Source organism: Nuphar pumila, chromosome 11, assembly GCF_984573655.1.
Source record: "Nuphar pumila chromosome 11, dmNupPumi1.hap1.1, whole genome shotgun sequence".
NCBI lineage: Eukaryota > Viridiplantae > Streptophyta > Magnoliopsida > Nymphaeales > Nymphaeaceae > Nuphar > Nuphar pumila.
In genome coordinates this window covers 98,385,571-98,407,472 of record NC_143259.1, presented here as the reverse complement: position 1 = coordinate 98,407,472, position 21,902 = coordinate 98,385,571, and the positions used below count along the sequence as shown (strand labels likewise).

Below are 21,902 nucleotides of genomic sequence, written 5' to 3'. Positions count from 1 at the left end.
AATCTCATATATTTTCCAGTTATTTCAGTTATGTAATAAGTTTCTTAGTATATTACTATATTTTAACTTTATCTTGTATATTTTTCAGTTATTTCAGTCATGTAATTAGTTTCTTAATATATTTTAACTTTTGTTGGTTAATCTCATATATTTTTCAGTTATGTAATCAGTTTTTTAGTTACTTTTATATGTTAATCTCATATTTTTTAGAATAATCTCATATATTTTTCAGTTATTTCAGTTATGTAATCAGTTTCTTAGTATATTTTAACTTTTGTTGGTTAATCTCATATATTTTCCAGGTATGTAATCAGTTTTTAGTTACTTTTATATGTTAGTCTCATATTTTTTAGAATAATCTCATATATTTTAACTTTTGTAGGTTAATCTCATATATTTTCCAGTTATTTCAGTTATGTAATTAGTTTATTAGTATATTTTAACTTTTGTTGGTTAATCTCATATATTTTACAGTTATGTAATCAGTTTTTAGTTACTTTTATATGTTAATCTCATATTTTTTAGAATAATCTCATATATTTTAACTTTTGTTCGTTAATCTCAAATATTTTTCAGTTATGTAAACAGTTTCTTAGTATATTTTTTCTTTTATTGGTTAATCTCATATATTTTTTAGTTATGTATTCATTTTTTTAGTTACTTTTATATGTTAATCTCATATTTTTTAGAATAATCTCATATATTTTAACTTTTGTTCGTTAATCTCAAATATTTTTCAGTTATGTAAACAGTTTCTTAGTATATTTTTTCTTTTATTGGTTAATCTCATATATTTTTTAGTTATGTATTCATTTTTTTAGTTACTTTTATATGTTAATCTCATATTTTTTAGAATAATCTCATATATTTTAACTTTTGTAGGTTAATCTCATATGTTTTCCAGTTATTTTAGTTATGTAATAAGTTTCTTAGTATATTTTAACTTTTTTTGGTTAACCTCATATATTTTCCAATTATATAATCAGTTTGTAGTTACTTTTATATGTTAATCTCATATTTTTTAGTACTTATTTGAGGTTTTTTATTTCTTATTGGTTGTTATTTCATCAATAAAGCATTTCTTTATTTATTTGTATTTTAGATATTTTTTTATAATTTTTTTAAAGTTTAAAAAAAATTGAGGCTTACGCTTCGCCTCGGTTTTTTGTGGAGCGCCTCGCTACGCCTCAACGCTTTGCACAACATTGCACCTATGTCATTGAAGGTATTTTCTCGGCGAGCTTATTTCTTAGGGAGATTTTCAAAAGTTGAAAATTTTTGGGAGTTTAAAAATATTAAAAAATATAAATAATAAGAAAACAGTAGCCTTACATAATTTTTCTTGCAAAAATATAAAAAATAAGTTTTAGAAGGTTTTAAAATATAAAAGAAACAACAAAAATAGAAAGTGTATGCTTAAAATATTACAAAATGAGTTTATTCCCAAAAATATCGTGATATTATCGCGATAATAATAATATCACAATATTTTATGTATTGGCAATATTTTGAAAATATCGCAATAAATTGGAGATAATATCGACTGACTTGATATCGCCAATATTATCACGATATTTTCAAAATATCAATGATATAGGTGACACTGATATATATATATATATATATATCAATGTTGTGAAAAGAATGCCTCAAGAAGCAAAAAAGTGCGCTTCGCCGCAAGGCGAGGACCCTTGGGCCTTGAGGGGCGCTGAATAAACACCTTGAAGCTATGTCACATAGGTGCGGGTGCGGGTGCGGGTGCGGGTGTGGCGATGCAGCACTTTCAAAAAACTTGGATGTGGGGGTGCGGAGAGGGTATATATATAATTTTTAACAATTTTAAGTTAACACTACGTGCATGTGTGTGCATTTATGTATTTATATATATATATATAGATAGATAAAAATGGACTTGATTAGGGTTAACTGAATCTACTTTTAGATAGAAATAGACCTCGATATGGTTGACTTCACCTAACACAAAGGAAGTTGTGTCTAAGTGTCGCACCCGCCTAGGTGCGGGTGCGGTGCCCTGTTAGAAGAGTCCGTGTGACATAGCCTTAAAGTGTTCACCTAGGCGGGCCTTAGGGAGCCCCCATTTAACCCAAATGAGGGGATGCCCAACAGTTTAGGGCTCTCTCTCTCTCTCTCTCTCTCTCTCTCTCTCTCTCTCTCTCTTTGAATTGCTTTATTTACTTGTGGGAACTGTTAATAGTTATGACACTTTGGCACAAACAACTGATTTTTTGGAGACTATTTTTGTGAAATTGAGTGTTGAGGAAGGTACCTAGTTGCTATGTAGTCAAAAGCCCAAACTAGACACCGACTATTCCATTGCCATTTGTGAAATATGTTAAACACCCAAACAAAGCTTAGTTGTCTAACACAAATAATCCACATGATCATTTTAAGGATGACAAAGCTATTCAGCAAAGACTTATTTCCTGGATGCTCCACTTCCATAAATATACCAGATCTTTCTCCCTTGCATACACTACCATGTGATATTCATTACACCATAAAAACCTCCAGCAACTAGTATTATGCAGTAAGGATACATATAACAACCAAATATAAATACATCAACAAATTTACTGAAAGGAAAAGGCAAAAAGTTACAAATTACTGAAGGGAAAAGATGAAAGCTATTATTGTATTACTTCATGTTAAGCTATCACATAGGTGTTCAAGTTGTTAAATTAAAGAGGAAATTCTAACAGAAAACAAGAATTACACAAAGCCTTGTTATCTAGAAGAGAGAACGGAAGAGGAGAGGGCATTGTTACTCAATCACAATAAATGATGCAAACTCTGGTCTCAGATGACAAGACACGATGCATGTGAGATGATTCCATTTTCTTTGGCCTGTAAGTCTGAAATGGATTGAACTCTAGATTTTAGAAGGCCGAGCTAATCCTCATCCAATATGTATTTTGAACCATACAAAGTCAGCAACAAGGTAAGACGATGTTATTAGTATCATATTGTCCGATATGATGCAGTGTATCGTAGTATTGCTAGCCCATGAGATATGATATACCCCTTGAAACAAAAAATGTGGTGTATCGGACCATATTGCACCGTATCGTGTCGTATCGTACGACACATGCCGTATCGTAGGATATGACTATTTTTTGTATTTTTTGTTGAAATTTTTCAGATAATTTATTTTGGATCCTTTTCACTTTTAGTAACAACTTTTTACATAAATAAGGCTTTACTAGAGTCCTATTCACTTATTTCATAAGCTATGGGAACAAAAAAATAGAAATTCCTTCTTAATTTATTGTGATTAGTGGAGACAAGAAAGAAGAGAAGTATTATTATAGAAGAGCACACATTATTCAAATTTTTCGCTTAATGTAATTAAGGAATGACATTATGAAACTTCTTTGTTTTAATGCTTACAACTTATAAAATGACCTATTACTTTCTTTCTTTTTTACTTTTTAATGTTTAATTTCATACTCTTTGATAATATATAATGGATACATTGTTATAACATCAATCTTATAGCTTTTGTGATAGTTGTTACATATTTATTCATGCTCAATTTATTTCATAATTAAGTTTACTTGATATTGTAGTTTGACTACTTAAATGTGTTTTATCACTTTGTGGTTATTTTTAAATTTTGTTTAGTTATTTTAAATTTTATTTGATTTTTGAATTATGTGATTGTTATAATCAAGGTTGTATGTATTGTGTTGTACGTTTATGATAAGATACACACTCGTATCACGATATGAGTGTGTATCGTACTCGTATCGGGTGTATCCTACGATACACCCGTGTATCGTACGATAAGATACACACTCATATCGGGTGCACTTAAAAAGACCCAAAAGTCCTTTTTTTCAATTTGGGTTTAAAAATTCTCTTGAGGGCCGAGTTCTCCATACGTCTAGAGGTTGTTAGAAGAGAACCCACGCACCCTAGGTTCTGTGAGATCAATTTGGGGGCTTTTGCGATTTTCTCAAGAATGCATTTTCACCCATTAGTTAAGGTAAAAAATCTTTATTCTTTGCTTGTTATTGAGTCTTTGGGGGGAAGATGGCATCCAAAGATCCGGCATCGCAATGGTGCACTCAAGTAACGAGTTAAAACCGATTAAAAATCAAATGCAACTATTGCCAAAATAGTTTTTCGGGTGGTATCTCTCGGTTGAAACATCATTTAGCCGGAACACATCATAATGTGCATGCATGTCAAGAAAATTGTCGAATGTCGTAAAATGGCAATGCCGGCAATTACTTAATGATCTGAGAAAAAAAAGACAAGAAAGAGAGATGAATGAGGCAGAAATGGGATATGCAGAGCTATAGGAGGATATGTATTACGAAGATAAGCTCTCTACTTCTGATCCTATAGCCCATAGCATAGGATCAGAAGTAGAAAGTTCTACAGCGAAGGAAAAAGGTGTGGTTGGTGTCAATAATAGTGACACGGTTGCCGCCACAGGCACAAAAAGAATAAGAGAAAGAAGAGGAGAAGGAACGAGTTCTTCGAGAAGAGGATCAGGAGGTAGAGCTAGAGGCTCTATTAGGAGTGTTTTCCCTCCTAGGAGTGTTGTTGGGGTGCAGCCCGACATTCGTACTGCTATGAATCCTCAGCATTTAGTCGAGCAAGCGGATGTCACAGTTGGAAGATGGTTCTATGATGTCTGCATTCCTTTCAATGCAGCAAATTCCTTTCATTTTCAGGTCATAGTGGATGTCATAACCAGTATCAAGCCTGGATATAAAATGCCTTCATATCATGCTTTGAGAGGAAAAGTTTTAGATGCTAACATGAAAGAAGTGAAGGTATGTTATGATAAGATGAGGCAATTATGGGGAGAAACTGAGTTTAACATCATAGCAGATGAATGGACAGACAAAAAGGCAAGGATTTTGATAAATTTTCTTATCTATTGCCCAAAGGAACAATGTTTTTGAAATCAATTGATTTGTCTGATACGCCCAAGACGACAGATATATTGCGGAGGGTTTTTTATCAAGTTGTGAAAGAAATTCAGCCTTAAAACATTATTCAGTTTATTAATGATAATGCAGCAAATTATAAGGCAGCAGGTAAAGAATTGACAGTAAATTTTGGGTCATTCTTTTGGACCTTGTGTGCTGCCCATTGTATAGACCAAGGTTTTAAAACCCGTGAGTCGGAACTCGACTCGTTCTTTATTGATTCGTGACTCGGTGACTCGGACCGGGTTTTGTTAACTTTTGATTTTAAAAGAAAAACAATATATAATTTGTCTGAAACCATGTTTTTGAGTAAACATAGTCTCCAAATGTCTGTAAGAATATAAAAACAACTGCAAAGAGCTATAGAGGTTTGCTTGAATAATTGAATTTGATATCTATACAAGCACTTTGACTAATTCATGACTTGAATTAGAGGATTTGGTCACCATGAGTTCGGTCTGCTACTACCTAAGGTTCTTAAAATGGCCAATCATATATGCTAGCTTGTTTTGAAAGTTTTAATTCCCTCTCTAACAAATCCATAAATGTAAAACAGGGATATATGTGCATATTGAAAGTTTACAGAATGCCCAATATCAACATAAATAAGCAATTTTCTCATGTATAAAACTATGCAGGAAATATATTAATGGCACAATTATAAAAAGACTACTAATATTTGAATATGTACAATGCTTGTTCACATAACAAATGGATGATGAAACCTAAATGTGACTTCCCATAGGCACAGTTGATCCGCCATATATAGTGAGAATCATTTCTTTAAAATATTTTGCTAGAATAAGTTGATAACACAGGGTGAACAGTAGTTCAAACAACATGGCGATTTTATTCTATGGATTTAAATGCTTTTTTAACTTTAAATGATTTTTATTTTCTTTTTTATAAAAAATCTGGGGGTAACCCTTGTTAAAATATATGTACTTATATATTTCGAAACTGTAATTTGAAACTCAAAAAACAAATTTCAAACATCCCAAAACTCGCCCGAGCCAGGCCGAGTTTTGGCAAACCGAGTTTGCCTTGCCGGGTTGACTCGCTGGAGGGGCGAGCCGAGCCAAGTCAGCCGAGTCAACGAGTTGACTCGGCGAGTTTTAAAACACTGGTATAGACCTCATGCTTGAGGACATCGACAACATGGATGAAATACATCAGACAGCTGAATGATGCCAAGAAATTACTAAATTTGTTTATAATCATGCATGGGTTTTGAGCCTAATGAGAAAGTATACTGGTGGTGCTGAGTTGATTCATACTGTTATTACTAGATTTGCTATGAATTTTTTTACAGTGCAAAGTCTAGTAAATAATAGAGCTACACTAGAAAATTTATTTTCATCAGGTGAGTGAAATGTATATCCCCATGCATAAAAAAGTATATTGTATTCAGAAGTGAATTATGGGATTCATGCGTCAAGTTGTTGAGAATAACTATACCCCTAGTGAAGGTGCTTTGATTAGTTGACACTGAAGACAAACCAACAAAAGGTTATCTCTAATGAGGTCATGGATAAGGCAAAAGAGACCATTAGAGATAATTTGGAGAAGAAAAAATTATACATAACTATATGGAACATCATTGATCATAAGTGGAGTGGGAAACTTCATCAACCTCTTCATGTTGCAGTATATTATTTAAATCTTGCATTTAGATACTCTCTTATGTTTAAAATGGATAGGGAAGCCAACAAGAAACTTTTGGATTGCATCGAAAGGTTGAACCCTGATTATAACATTCAAGATCAAATTCATAAGAAAATGAAAACTTATGATAATGCATTGTATGATATGGGGAGACTTGCAACAACGTGAAACCATGCCATGATACGTCCAGGTAATTTATTTTGTCTATTTCTATTTCAATTTAAATTTAAATTTGTTATTTAGTTATGATGTTTTGTATGATTGTATTTGTTATTGTCATTGATTTCTCATTTTCTTGATTTTTTTCAGACGTGGTGGGCCAAGTTTGAAAGAAATGTTCCAAATTTGAAAGCTTTTGTTATTCGCATTCTTAGCCAAATATATAGTGCAAGTGGATGCAAGAGAAACTGAAATGTCTTTGAGCAAATTCATACCAAAAGAAGAAATATATTGGAGCACAAAAGGCTCAATAACCTCATCTACGTCCGTTACAACTTATAAATGAGGTAGAGGTATATAAAATTATAAAGTTTATTTGTCATTTTCATTCAAACCCCAACTAGTTTTAATTTTTTCATGTCATCTTTTTAGGAAAATCGAAAAGTTATCAGCAAGAAAGCACAAAGAGCAATTCGATCTCATCAAGTTGGAATATGTTGATGAATTGAATGCATGGGTTGAAGAAGCAGAGATTTTTTTGAACGAAGAGGGCATTCAATGGATTAACATGGAAGAAGTGCAAGAGGTAGATGATGAAGACCCCACGTATCTTGGAGATGATGTGGATGTCGAAAAAGGAGAAGAAGAAGATAATGATGATGACGATGATTATGATTATTGATATATCATGTTTTATTAAAAAACTTGTTCATGTGAGATGTTGTTGTTTATGTAATATGAAAGTATGAGACTTGTACTATGTTCTTAATTGCAAGATATTTAATATTAGTTGATGTTTGATGATGTCTAATGTGGCTCGTAGAGACATAAATGCTTCATATGTGATTTATGGTTGTATTATGTGCAATTCATCATTATTTCATGTGATATGCTTTTTTTTTAATTTTACAAAATTTTTCTGATTTTCTTGATTTGTTTGAATTTTTTTATTAAAAATTTATGATACGTTTACAATATGATATGATACAATGTTACTATTGGGCCGACCGATACGAATAACAATACGCTACTTAGAACCTTGGTTATAGTTTGTTTACTCAAAACTTTTTCCTTTTGTTTTTTATCTAATGTGACTCTTTAATAGTAAACATTTTGTTTTGTTAGTTGTTAGTTGTTAGTTTGTTACAATATTGTTTCACATATTATAATAGTACATGTGTATAATTTTTCATAACGCTTAAATTTACAACAACAACTACGCCTTCATCCCAAAACAATTGGGGTCGGCAATAACGCTTAAATTTAATTTCTTTTTAATTTTTTGGAATTTTTTTTTATTTTTGGTTTATTTTTATTTTTTAGAATTTTTAAAATGGGTTTTTTTTGTATCTTGTGATACAATACAATACAATACAATACAATACACCTGTATCAGCAGCCCTTCCAATACGGGTTCCAATACGATAATTATACCATTGGGTAAGAGGATCATCATCTCCAATGCATGCTTCTATCTCTACTTTAAGGTTCACTCTCCTAGTAAGTAGCCAATATTTCAAGCTTAATCTTCTTGGCATCTAAGAAAGAAAAAAGGCACAAAGGAAGTTTAATTTCTGAATATATGAAAGAAAACCCTTAAAAGAGGTGCATATATGTATCAAAAGGACAATTCTTTTCCTTTCCCATTTGCTTGTTCAATGTACCTAGAGGGTTGTGGTGGCTTGCCCAGAAGGGACTCGTTCTAACACCCAAAACGGTCACCCTGAAAACTGGCTCCTTGATCTGAGTCGTGCCTGAGAGTGTGTAGGTTCTCCATCCGATCGACCAGGGTTGAGACAACTCTCCCGATACGCTCAAGTTTAGTGTTCATCTTTGTGGTCTTCTGTCGTTGTTGAAAAAGCTCAGCCTCTATTCACTCAAAAAGAGTTTGAGCTGCTTCCGCATGCTTGCGAGCTTCCTCGATCTTCTCAAACCATGATGGTTATGGTATATCCTTCTAAAACTTTTTGCTCTAATACCAACTTGTTGCACCTTCCTCAAACTCTCGTGAAATCGGTTCAAAGTTTGGACATGAAGGGAGCGTCAGGCTAGCATCAGACAAGTACTCCAGTCTGAGCCCGAGAGAAGCGAGAGGATCGTGCCTATAGTTCTTAGCCCTCTTAGGTTGGTGTGGACATGTCTAGAATCTTGACTCATCATTGGCTACTAGAGGTGTAACGGTAACAGTGGTTTAGGTTTTAGGTGGTTCTGGGAAAATAAACAAGGGTATTCCTACTAATAAGATTGTTCGAATCATTAAGAGAAGCACATAAATCAACAAAAACCACAGAACTTATATCCATATATGAATAGCAGAGCAACCAGCAAACAGCCATGTCATAGTACTCAAAAAGAAAAAAATCATTCACAAACTAAAGGCATAATCTACAACCACCTTCAAATTAAATGCTTAAATTTCTTTGCATATCACCACTAATTCATGATCTGGCATGTCCAGAATGAAAAAAATCATTCTCCGTTCTATGACAATTTTAAAAGATTGTTATTAAAACTTGACTATGTAGCAACCTTCAGGTTGAACACAATACTTGGCTATGCTTTCTCATTTGATGACCATCCTGCTCCCACTTTTTTCCGTTGTTGGCATTCTATAACAGTGAATTAGTACGATTTGCGCAGGCATGTAAATTATAACAAAAACTCCACCTTGAAGAACAAAAATTAGAAACATAAAAGCATATTTTTTTTCATTAAAAGCTTAACTGGTAAACAGTATCTCAATAAAAAAAGAAGATTTTTTAACTTGAGCACCAACTAGTAGCTATTATATCTCGTATCAAATGGACAACTTCGATTCATTAGTACCAACAGATATCCTCAAACACTATCTTAGGCGCATAGTCTATTGCATAAAAAAATCCAGGATTTACGCACCTGAATGGGGAACAGCTTGGTGATCCCCTTCTTCGCCAGCGCGGACACGATATCCTGCGAGATCCCCAGCTTCGCGATCTCCAGCCCTTCATCTCCCTTCCTCCCGCTCGACCTCTCCTCGTCAGAGAGGTCGTCCACGGCGTACTCGGCGGAAGCAGGCACCGACGCCCGGAAATTCAGAACCTCCGGGCAGGTCCGGAACCCGCGGTAACCGAGAGTATCGGATGCCGTACAACGAGAGAAGCTCGCAACTCCGATAGGGTTCGGAGAAGTGGCAACGGGAGGCGGGAAAGGGTCTAAGGAGGGGCCGAGAGAGATGAGAGAGGCTAGGGTTTTGCTCAGGAGGGACCCCGAGAAGGAAGGTTTGAGGGTTCTCCTGAGGAGGAGGGCGTTCATCGTCTTCTTCGGCTCCCTCGTAGACGTTCCTGTAAAGCCCTAGAGATGGAGGGAGCGGGTGGGAGTGCTGAACCAGTGAAAGAGAGGGCGGTTTAAAGATGAAATTACTGATGTACCCTTGCATGTAGCGAGCCTGAGTTTTTAATGGATCTGGATTTCACGACCCGAATATGGATCCAGTCAAACATGAGCCTCGGATGCATCTGCTATATCAATGCGGGGAAACGCTCTAACAAGTAAAATGGACAGTGGGGCCGAGATGCAAACAGATCGAATCCAGAACTGCCAAATAGATACATGGAACTGCCAAATCTGGATGGCGTTGGAACAGCCAAAAATCACAAAACCTCTGGTGCCTAAGGAACGATTTTTGAGGGCAGGGGTAGGCTCGGTTGGGTTCAGCCAAGGTTCAAGTAGGCTAACTCGGGTAGACTGAGTATGGTTGCTGACAGGTTAGGAGAGAAAAAACAGAATTTTCAAAAGATGCCACAAAAAATCCAAATTTGAAGGTATGATTCTAGACACCCTAAACTAGGTTCGATTAAAATTTCAGATGAGATATGAATTTTGGAAGTTCAGGAAATTCGAGACAGGACTAGGTGAGACTAGGTTTTCGGTCAGACAAGCCTGACCTGTAAATTTCAGTGTTCCGTACAGAGAGCTCAATAAATTGTGAAACTCGGACAATTGGTTAAAGACACCCTGAAGAACACTGGGTACAAAGTTCATATCCAGATTTCTCATGGTTTGGGATAGATGAATTTTAGAAGTTTGATGGGTTTTCTGGGTTATGCAAGATTTAGGTAGACTGAGTTGAGTTCAAGTAAGTTTACACTTAGGTTTAGGATAGGAAACGGACTGGGCTGACTTACTTGGTCCAGGGAAACCCATATGGGGTCTTCTACAGAGGCTGGACTGAGCTGGTTCTGGTAGGATCCACCAGTTTTTGGCTTAGATAGGTGATGACTGCGACGGGTTGGCACAAACTTGGAATGTTTGGACCTTGAGGTGTAGCCTAAGCTCCAGCTTAGTGGACTCAACCTACTAGAGGTCAATTCACCAACGTAAGAGACTGAGAGGTGCATAGAGAGCTGGAGAGAGAGATCCTTAGAGAGAGGGTCGATCTTGGGAATAGACAGAGGGAAGATTGAGATTCAATTCATTTGATTTTGATGTCTTAAACAAGGAAGTACATTGCCTATATATAGGTCAAGAGGGCTTCATAAAGCCTTAAACCATTCACAAAACATTTCTTAAATAAAAACTTAAATCTAGATAAAACCTAAATTGATTAAAGCTAATTCTAGTTAAACCTTGGTTGACTAGTCTCTTTTTAACCCTAAAAAAATAGACCAGTCCTTGGTCCTTCATCTCCGAACCATCATAAACCCACTTACGCATTCTTCTATTGAGCTCCATAAATAGGAGAGGACGCCCCCCACCTCTCAGCTTGGGTCCCACCAAACTCCTTCCCTATTCTTAGCATCCCTACAATTAGGGCCTCTGAAAATAGGATACTCTACTTTTAAATTTACTAGAAATAGGCATGAGCTAATTGTAGCTTCTCCTCTTTTAGAACCTCGAGAAATAGACCTAGGCCAAGAATAGGTTCTCCAAAAATAACCTAGGTCACAAATAGGGTTTTTCATTTTAGTCAAGTCCATAAATAGCTTCAACCAAAATTAAGACCTCAAGAATTAGCTTGCTCTACTTTTAGGAGATCCAATTTTAGATTGGGCCAGAAATAGAGGAAAACCAGCCATCTATTATAGACCGAATGGATTTTAGATTCAAGTTAAATCGATCTACATCATCTCCTTTCTCTTAAGATCTATCTAGTCCACTAGGCACGATTCTAATAGAATGCTTTAAAAGGGTGTACTCGATCTCCAAGGTTGGTGCACCTCTTCGTATTATTTGTCCAACTGTCTTCTAGTTTTTAGCACCACACGGTACCCATGTATCCTTTCAACACACGAGCCATTTACATATTCAAGCTTTTAGAAGAGGGTGCGCACTTTGTTGGTGGTGGATTGGTGTGAGTTTTATAAAATAGATTCTTAAAACAATATTTTATGTAAAAACAGTGTAAAATACAAACACCAAATAAATAAAAACTTGCTCGCACGAGTGATGGAGTCCAGGTCAATCTGAGGTAATAGAAAAAATATCTTGTATTTCACAAAAAAGCTAAACTACTCTTTATTGCCTTAAAAATAAAAATTAATTAACTAAATAAATGGGTGTGCGACCCTCTACGAAGGGCTTAAACAAATAAAAATAATAAGTGTCTTATTACAAACTCAAATTGAATTGAATTGAATAAAAAAAAAACTAAAAGAAAAGGTTTTCAATGCCTTAAGCTTTAGTCCCTTCCTTTCATTTGGTTTTCTTTTAGTCTTTTTTATATTGTTTCTAATTTCTGAGGGTTCCCTGAGGGGCTCTTTGAGGGTCTGGAAAGCCTTCTGAGGGGACCTCAGAGGGCTATTTGATGGCTTGAAAGAGGGCTCACAGCATGTCTAAATGCTTTCTCGCAAAAATTAAAATATGAAATACAAAATAATACACAAAAACTTACAGAAATTTGATGTTAGTTTTAGCTAAAAATCATAAAAACATGAATTAAACTAACATGAAATAAACTAACTACTTGTAACAAAAGATTAACTAACTTGTAACAAACTAAAGTGCTAAAAGATAAAATAGTAAAACTAACTATGAAGAAACAAGAATCCAATTTGTAATAACTAACTATAACTTAATCAAGAAACTAAGTTAACCAAAAATCAAGAAAGACGTCAACCCAATATGGTTGACTAACTAATTAACTAATCTAACCTTACTAAGTAGAAAAACTAACAAGAACTAAATTATAAAAATGCTAACTAACAAAAAAAAACTTAACTAAATTGCACTAATCACTAAAACAAAAGCTAGCTATTAAACAAAATCTAAGCTTAATGATTACTAGCAAACAAATGACCAGTAAGAAAACATGTTGTACAAAAATTTTAAACTGATTAATTTAAAAAAACAAAATAATCCACTAGCTAAATGAAAAAGTATTAAATGAATAGACCAAGCAAAATTGGCTATTGCTACTTATTTTTCTTAAACGAACGAATCTCCTAAAATTGAAATAATCATTAAACTAAGTTAAGTTGGTTGAGTCAAATATTAAGGTTGTAATAATGGTGGGGATATGTAACTCTGCTAAAAAAAATGATAATGTAAGAAACAATTAGTTCGGCTACTATTTATCAAAACCTACCCGATTTAGGCTAACGTTAAACTAGGAATTGAATCTGGAAGTAAACTAACGTGATTTCCTTTCATCTAAGCTACCTAATTAGCTTGACATTTACTACTGACAATAAAAAGAAAATATTAAACTACACTACTCGGTTGGATACAAAAAAATATTCAAATTACTACTATTGATTTCACCAATTATTCTATTTTACCCTACTACTTGAATAAAACTAATTTTAAATAACTAACAAACCTCAAGTATACTAATTAAACCTTAAATAAACTAATATTGGTACCAAAAATAACATGATTAATGAAAATAATCTAACTACACACTGACTCGATTAAAAAATTATTAGGCATGAAAATCAATAAAATCAGCTAAAACTAAACTAAGCTATTATATATATATATATATAAAAATAATATTTTCATATGTTGAATCTAAACTAATCTAATCTAAATATGATGAATATGCAATAATCAACAAAACTACATGCATTGATATGATTTATGATATATAAAAACACAAATCTACAAACTTACAGAGAAAAAGAGGAAGAAGAAGCAAACTGTGTGATTTACCTCTGATGGATGGGTTGAGAAGAAGAAGGTGATCTTTCCTGTTAAAACCAAACAAACTCCGCTTTCTCTTCGACAGAGGTGATGAGAAGAACCAGTGATGACAAGGTTTAGAAGAATGAGTGAAAAGCATAAGAAGCAAGAAGAAGGAAGTAGGCAACCAGACGATCGAACAAGGGAGAGAAAGAAAGAAGGGGAGGCAGAGAGGGGAAAGAGAGAGAGAGGGGCTTAGACTATAAAGAGATAAACACCCCTCTCTTCTTGAACAAGACTATTTATAGTCTTCTAATTAGGTTTTCATAAAATCTTTCAAAAAAAGTCTATAAAATTTTCAATATTTCAAAATACCTCTCTTTCTAAAAGACATTTTCTAAAAACTTAATTAGTTTTCCCAAATTACTCCAAGAAGTCTCAATTTGCTCAAATTATAATTTGATCGAAAACTATAAAAACCTTCGCAAACAAGCATTTTTAAGCATTTATCTCACATGATCATGCCTGAAAATGTATGAAATTATCATAAAAATTATGCATGATCAAATTCTCTCATACTTACCGTTTGCTAGTCCTCGAGCAAACTAAAGCAAAAAGCAAAAATAACAACTAACCAAAACAGAAATCTAACTCACTTTCATAGAAATAATAGTTGTATTTGCCATATGCAACAAGCTATTCAAACCCTTGAGTTACCCTAGTGAACGAATAAGGTCTCGTGAGGGTTTACAATTATGCTACCCACAAACATCTCTGTCATGTATACATAAAAATTTAACTTCAAGAAGCATTAGCCAACTAAGAAGTTTATTTTCATGAATATTTCATGTCATTACACTTTCAAAACATAATTAGAGTCTTCTACATGCCACCACAGAGTAAAACTTTTTCGTCTACTTTTCTAAATATCACAATCATTTATGTTTTATTCTCAGAAAATTAAATATATACATGTCATTATTTATGTCTTCTCACTTATATATTTTTTGCACAGGTTTTCTCAAAACTTTTTTCTAAGTAGTGAACTTTTTTCTTTTATACTCTTTCTTTTCTTTCTTTTTTTTTGTCTTTTTTCATATTTTCAATTTTTCTATACTTTTTCTTTCTTTTGTTGAGCACTATATCAAATTTTCAGTTTTTGTGACCCATGTAACATGCTTTGGGTCAATGACTCCCAGGACAGACGATTTTAGGACACCAGATACAAAGTATCCCTCAGACTTAATTGCTCGAGTCACTAGACCTTTCATTTTTATAGTTTACGTATAACTTACTTTTTATCATGTGCAATGTCAACATCTATTAGCCGCTCTATAAAATCCTTATAACGGGCTTGCGAACTGGTGGCTCCCAAACCTGACGATTTTAGGGTACCCGGTATAAACACCCACCAAGCTCTACTTGCTTGAATAAAATAGACTACATATATTAACTTAGACAAAGAAGTGACTTCTTTTATTATCCTTTTCGACATGGAACTCAAATACTTCGACTTGTATTTGAGCTTGGCTACTAGGGAATAACAACTAAACATATGCTCTTTTTTATTTTTTGAGCTCTTATTTTCAATGTTCATTTGTTTAGTTTTCAAAAATAAAATTTGTGCATATTCATACTTGTGATTCAAAATAAAACTCTAACATGCATCTATTGCTATTTTTTTAAAATCCACATAAATAACCATGTTTTTCTATATCAGTGTCGGAAAATTTTTTCTTGGGGCTTAAAATTTTTCTAAAAGCATTAGATTATGTAAAGCATTCATATAAGATCAAACTCATTCCTTAAAAGCTCATTTTTTATGACTTTTGAATAATGTGCAAGTACAACGACAAAAAAAACTTTGGGTGTGCAAACTACACCCTACCCCATGCTTGAATGACATTGTCCTCAGTGACACTCTCCATGCTTGCATGAAACTTAATGAATGCATATGAGAAACAAAATAATTAAAAGGAAAGTAGTAAAAGTCACCTTATCCACACTATGAAATTTTACCTGATATTGCCCAATACTGGCTTTGCAAAGATTTCACCTGTCTCAATAAATATAATTCATAAAAAATGTATAAAATGCAATGTATATAGGATCCGACACTCATGCTCATGAACAAGGAAATAAACAAATACATCCTAAGAAAACTATAAAAGAACCAAAAAAATCTAATCCCTAAAAATACAACATACACAGCATGTGCACTGCCTCACTCAACAACGAGGTCAATGACCTTGATGTCCTAACTAACCATGACATCAAAAATATATGGCTTCAACCGTTGCCCGTTGCTCATTGACATTGAACATGTCACCCGTTCAAGGGTCCAAAATCTCAATAGCACCATGCAAAAAAAACTCTTTGGACTATGAACAGGACATCCCACCTTGACTTTAGTTTCTCTGAAAAGAGATGGAGTCACGAATTATAAAGCCAAACCCTCTGCTCAAGCTCAAACGGTTTTTCCTCTATGTGCTTATCATGAAAATGATTGGTTCTGGCCTTGTAGATTTTTGTGCTCTCATACGCATCATTTCACACCTCCTCGAGCTCACTCATCTGTAATCTCCTCTCTGCGTTAGCTTAGGCCATATCAAAATTGAACTTTTTGATAGCCCAATACACCTTATGCTCGAGATGACATGGTTTTCTAAAAGTCAATCGGTAAGGGGACATGACAATTGAGGTCTTAAAAGTAGTTCAATATGCCCATAATGCGTCGTCAAGGTGCTGGGACCAATCCTTGCGGTCTGGCCGAACTATCTTTTCAAGAATCTGCTTGATTTTCCTGTTGGAGACCTCAACTTGTCCACTCGTATGTGAATGGTATGGTGTAGCAACCTGGTGATGCACATAATACTTCCTAAGTAAGGAAGCAACATGCACATTATGAAAATATATACCGCCATCACTAATCATCGCTCTCAAAACACCAAGCCTACTAAATATATTATGCTTGATAAATCGAAGCACCTCTTTATGATCATTGGTCTGGGTGGCTACGACCTTGACCTACTTGGAGACATAATCAACCACCACTAAGATGTATGCAAAACCAAACGATGGCGGGAAGGGGCCCATAAAATTGATGCCCCAGACATCAAAAATCTCTACGATAAGAATGGGTGAAAGGGGCATCATATCGTGCTTGGAAATGCTACTTGTCTGCTGACAATGTAGGCATCTCCTACAAAAATCATGAGCATCTCTATAAAGTGTCAGCCACCAAAAATCCAAACTAGAGAACTTTCACAACGGTCTTCCAACTAGAAAAGTAGCCTCCATAGGCTAGGTAATGACAAAAAGCTAAAATGGAATTGTACTCCTCCTCAGCAACACACCTCTGAATCACCTGATCGGAACATATCGAAACAATTCTGGATCCTCTCATAAATAAGGTTTCACCTGCACCAAAAAATAATCGTGCTCATTCTTAGCCCAATGTGTAGGGAATTATCTAGTCACCAAATAGTTGATGATATCCACAAACCAAGGTAAATACCTAACATAAAGAAGTTGCTCATCCAGAATCATCAATCCGTCTTTGATTAGTGGATGTCTCCACCGCCAATTTGGACAAATGATTTGCTACAAGGTTCTCATATCCACTCTTATCTCGAATCTCGAGATCAAATTCTTGTAGCAAAATAATTCAATGGATGAGGCACGACTTAGCATCATTTTTACTCATCAAATACCGCAAGGGTGCATGATCGGAGTAAACGATGACTTTGGAGCCCAACACATATGAATGAAACTTCTCAAGCACAAATACTACAACTAACAGTTCCTTCTCCGTGGTCGTATAATTCATTTGAACATTGGACAGGGTCCTGCTGGCGTAATAAATGATATGAGATCATTGTTCGATCTTCTAGCCAAGAATGGCTTCAACCTCGTAATTGGAAGCGTCGCACATGATCTCAAATGACACTGACCAATCAGGAGAATATAGGATGAGCGCTTTGGTTAGGGCCTCCTTAAAAGATAAAAATGCCTTCAGATAGGCATCATAAAAAATAAACAGCTGGTCTTTCGATAGTAGGTTACATAACAGCCTCGAGATTTTGCTGAAATCCTTGATGAACCATCGATAAAAACCTACATGCCTTATGAATGATCACACTTGCCGTGTTGAGGTCAGTGGAGATAATTTGGCAATGGATTCCACTTTGGCCTTATTGATTCTTCTCTCGGACACAATGTGTCCAAGAATAATCCTCTATTGTACCATAAAATGACTCTTCTCTCAGCTAAGCACAAGATTGAAATTTCACTAGAGGGGGGGTGAATAGTGAAATATGAAAAAGATCGATAATTTAAAAGATATAGGCAATAAGGCACAACACATAAAACACAAGATTTATACTAGTTTGGTCGAGTCACTGACCTACATCCAGTCCCCAAGCAAAATACTTGAGCCTTTCACTATAACATCTGAGTTACCGGATAAATAGAACAATCACCCTCTTTCACAGAGGTCTACTTCTGTCAACAGAGAAGGGAACACCCTCTTTCACAGAGGTCTACTTCTCTCAACAGAGAAGGGATACAGTGAATAACAGAAAGTTACAATACTTTCTATAGAACCTTCAGGATGATATAAATGCACAAATGAAGGATTCTCAGTATATTCTATTCTTTTCACTCAGATAATACTCTTTGTCAAAGAGCTATTCTTGACTTTTTCTCTTTCTTTTCTCTTTCTTTTCTCTTTCTTTTTCTAGGCTCTCTTTTTTAAATATCAAACAGAAATTTTTCTCGTTGTAAGCTCACATGTCTTTTGTTTAAAAGCTATTTTGTTTGTGTTTATATAGCCTTCAAAAAATAATCGCCTTTTTGAAATGATTGTCCTTTTGGGATGTAAGATGTCAAGTCATTTCAAAAACAACTTTGTGTAAAAAGATGTGTATATTCGAAAAAGTCTTTTTTCTATAAATGTAGTATTTGGGGTACACTTTTTGTTGTAGTATTTTAGGTGTGATATATTTTGTAAAAAGTCTATTCTCATAATAAATGATTTGTAGTACATTGAACGTTGAATTGTAAATCATCATGTAGTTTTGTCTTTATTCAATTTAATGATTTGTAGTATATTAGTATTTTTATTATACATCGTCACTTCTTTACTTAAATGTATATAAGTACAATAAATGCTTTGCTGAGTACTTTATTTATAAATGGTCATATCTCAAAATGCTTTATGAGGTGTTATTTAATGTCTACGGAAAGAATGATGACTTTAAGTAAGTCGACATTCTTGAGTGGGGATTAAATAAATAGTCATTTCTTAAATGCTTTTAAGGTGGTATTTAATGTTTATAGAAAGAATGATGACTTTAAGTAAGTCGACATTCTTGAGTTGTATAAAGTAACTAAGGTCTTTTCCAAACACAATATAATAATATTACTTTTCTTATATTGTCAATTCAAGGTAGACGATTTTGTATTATGACTTAAATTCATTTTGTCTTTTTTTTTCATACTTGAAATCATTAGTTTTTATTTCTTTTCAAGTTGTCTTATTCATAAATGCCTGTTAGAAGGTACAATTAATGCTTTTGAAATCATGAGCTATTATATCTTGTCAAAATACCTTTTTCATAAAACTTTGTAAGAAAGTATAATGATTAGTTTTCAAAAAGGTGCTTTTTGAAATATCGTATGCTTTTATGAAACATAGCTTTTGTAAATAGATGACTTTGTATGATAAAGCATGCAATATGAAATATGCACTATGCATCCTTCTAAAGGTTCTGGTACATATGACTCTAAAGAAGAAAAAAGTCTTCATCTTGAAGTAGCCAATCTCCTAGGATGATCTTTAAGAATGAATGACCCATTAAGCTTTTTCTTCAGAGAGTATGATTGCACCAAAAATTGTACTTGAGCAGGAGGTCTCCATCCTTTTTTGGTGAAATAACCTTGCATCAAATACTCGTTAAATACATGACAAATCATATCCAGTCATAATATAACATTATTCATGACGGCATATTATCATATCATATTAAAGCTTATATGACAGTATATCATATTATGTGTCATCAAAACCTAGTTTCTCAACATTCTCTCCCTTTTTGATGATGACAAAATATGCTCCCCTTGTCAAAAAGCCATATGCATAATAATAATGATATTATAAAAATGCATAAAACATAAGCATAAAACATAAAAGTTTAAGTTAAAAAATCATAATAGTTTTCTCCATCATAGGAGACATGTTTTTCTCCCCCTTTGTCATAGACAAAAAGAAGGGGTTCAGAGTAAAAAAAATTATTACAGACAAAATATAAAAAGTTCATTCTGAGTCAGATGTGGGATTTAACTTCTTGAGTAAAGCATCTTGGCCGATCTTCAAAGATTCAAAGGCACGGTGCAGAGAAGCTTGATTTCTTAGAAGGAGATCTTGAGTATTCTGGACGTCGACAATGGCTGAAAAGATGTCTAGTTCAAAAGTTGATGTTGGATTTGCTTCACCGTGACCTTCGTCGTCAGAGAGGTGTTGAGGTGACCCTTCCTCAGGGAGGTAGGAGTCATCAAAGGCATGAATCGAATAGGAGACGACATAAGATTGAAGAGGCACTTGGAAGTATTGAAGAATGTGGGTGATGAAATACCCGAAAGGAAGAGAGCGGAAGGAGCGAAAATTAATCATGTTGTTGAAGATGATACTGGACCAATTTATGGGAAAAACACAGAAAATCGCGTAAAGGAGAAGAGAGATTTCATTTGCAATGAATCCTCTGGATGGCGGTTTAGGAAAGACATTAGATGATAGGATCTGTGACAACAACAAAGCATGAGGTTTCAAATTGTTTGTATGCCACGGAAAGTGGGTTGAATGAGTAGAGCAGAGGACTTTCTTAAACACAGTACGATCTATGGGAACTATGTTTGGAAGTTCAATGCCATAAGCGGAAATGTTAAGAATACGGCCTAATAGAGGAATGTCGAAAGAGATAATTTTTCCATGAACCATGGATGTAATGGTTGACTGGTCAAGGGTGACTGAAAGGGTTGTGTAGAAAATTTTGATTAGTTGAGGATAAATGGTCATAGGGTTGGAAGAGCCTAAGATATAAACAAAATCTGAGAGAGAGGTTTGGAGATCGAAGAAGGGAAAGGCTTCAAAGTGAATCAGCCTACCAGTTTGAATCGTCATAGAGTTAATGGAGTTGTAGAGGTGAATGAGATCTGGAAATCTCAATTCAGTGGCTTCAATCATGTTGACATCAGAGGATGTTGAAGAGGATGTCATTTCAAGTACTCTTGAGAGAATAGGAAGTTTTGGAGGAAATAAGAACTTGGAGAGAGTAATAGCTTGAAGGATGATAGAAGTATTTGAACGAATTGGTGATGAAAGAATCATTTCATTAAATAGAGAGAAGAAAATTATTATGATAAGAAGTGAATGACACTTGAAGTGAATGAAATTTAGATTTTAGTTGAAAGGAGAATTCGTGAGTTGTAACTTAAGGGCTCTTGTGAATGATAAATCAAATCATTCTTTGGAAGATAGTGTTGATGAGAGTATATTATATTAGGGAAGATGACAACAAAATTTTCTATATAAGGAGATTTTTGATAGAGGAGAGTCCATCGAATTGTGAAGTGTAATAAAAATATGATAGAAGAATAGAGTTAAAGAGGTGTGTTTCACGATGTGAATTATGATCCATAGATTTTATAGATTTTCATGTGAAGATGTGATGAGATGAAAAATTTGTGAAAGGAGGGTGTGTAAGAGTGTTAGCATGTGAGATGAATAATGGCCTAATAAAACAAACAACTTTAAACAATATTTTTACTTTATGAGAATAAATTCTATATTCATGAGAGATGAATTTAGAAGAAGACAAAAAAAAATTATGAGTGAATAGTAATGATTGCTTATATAAGAAGTAGTTTTTATGGATATGAGTGGAAGGAGTAAGAGTAGACATAAAGAAAATGTGGTCATATATGGATTTTCGAGTAGGATAGGAATGAAAAAAATGC

The 21,902-nt window shown here is 34.2% G+C and overlaps 1 protein-coding gene across 1 annotated transcript in view; it reads right to left on the bottom strand.

The window, feature by feature from the left end:
- LOC149822579 (DEAD-box ATP-dependent RNA helicase 53, mitochondrial-like) overlaps nucleotides 1-10,162 on the bottom strand; it is a 69,523-nt gene extending 59,361 nt beyond the window's left edge. Inside the window, exon 1 of the mRNA XM_089981146.1 lies at nucleotides 9,684-10,162. Within this exon, the coding sequence (XP_089837272.1) occupies nucleotides 9,684-10,079 (396 nt within the window). The 5' untranslated portion in view covers nucleotides 10,080-10,162. The remainder of the gene's footprint in view (nucleotides 1-9,683) is intronic.
- Between the last annotated feature and the right edge of the window lie 11,740 nt (nucleotides 10,163-21,902).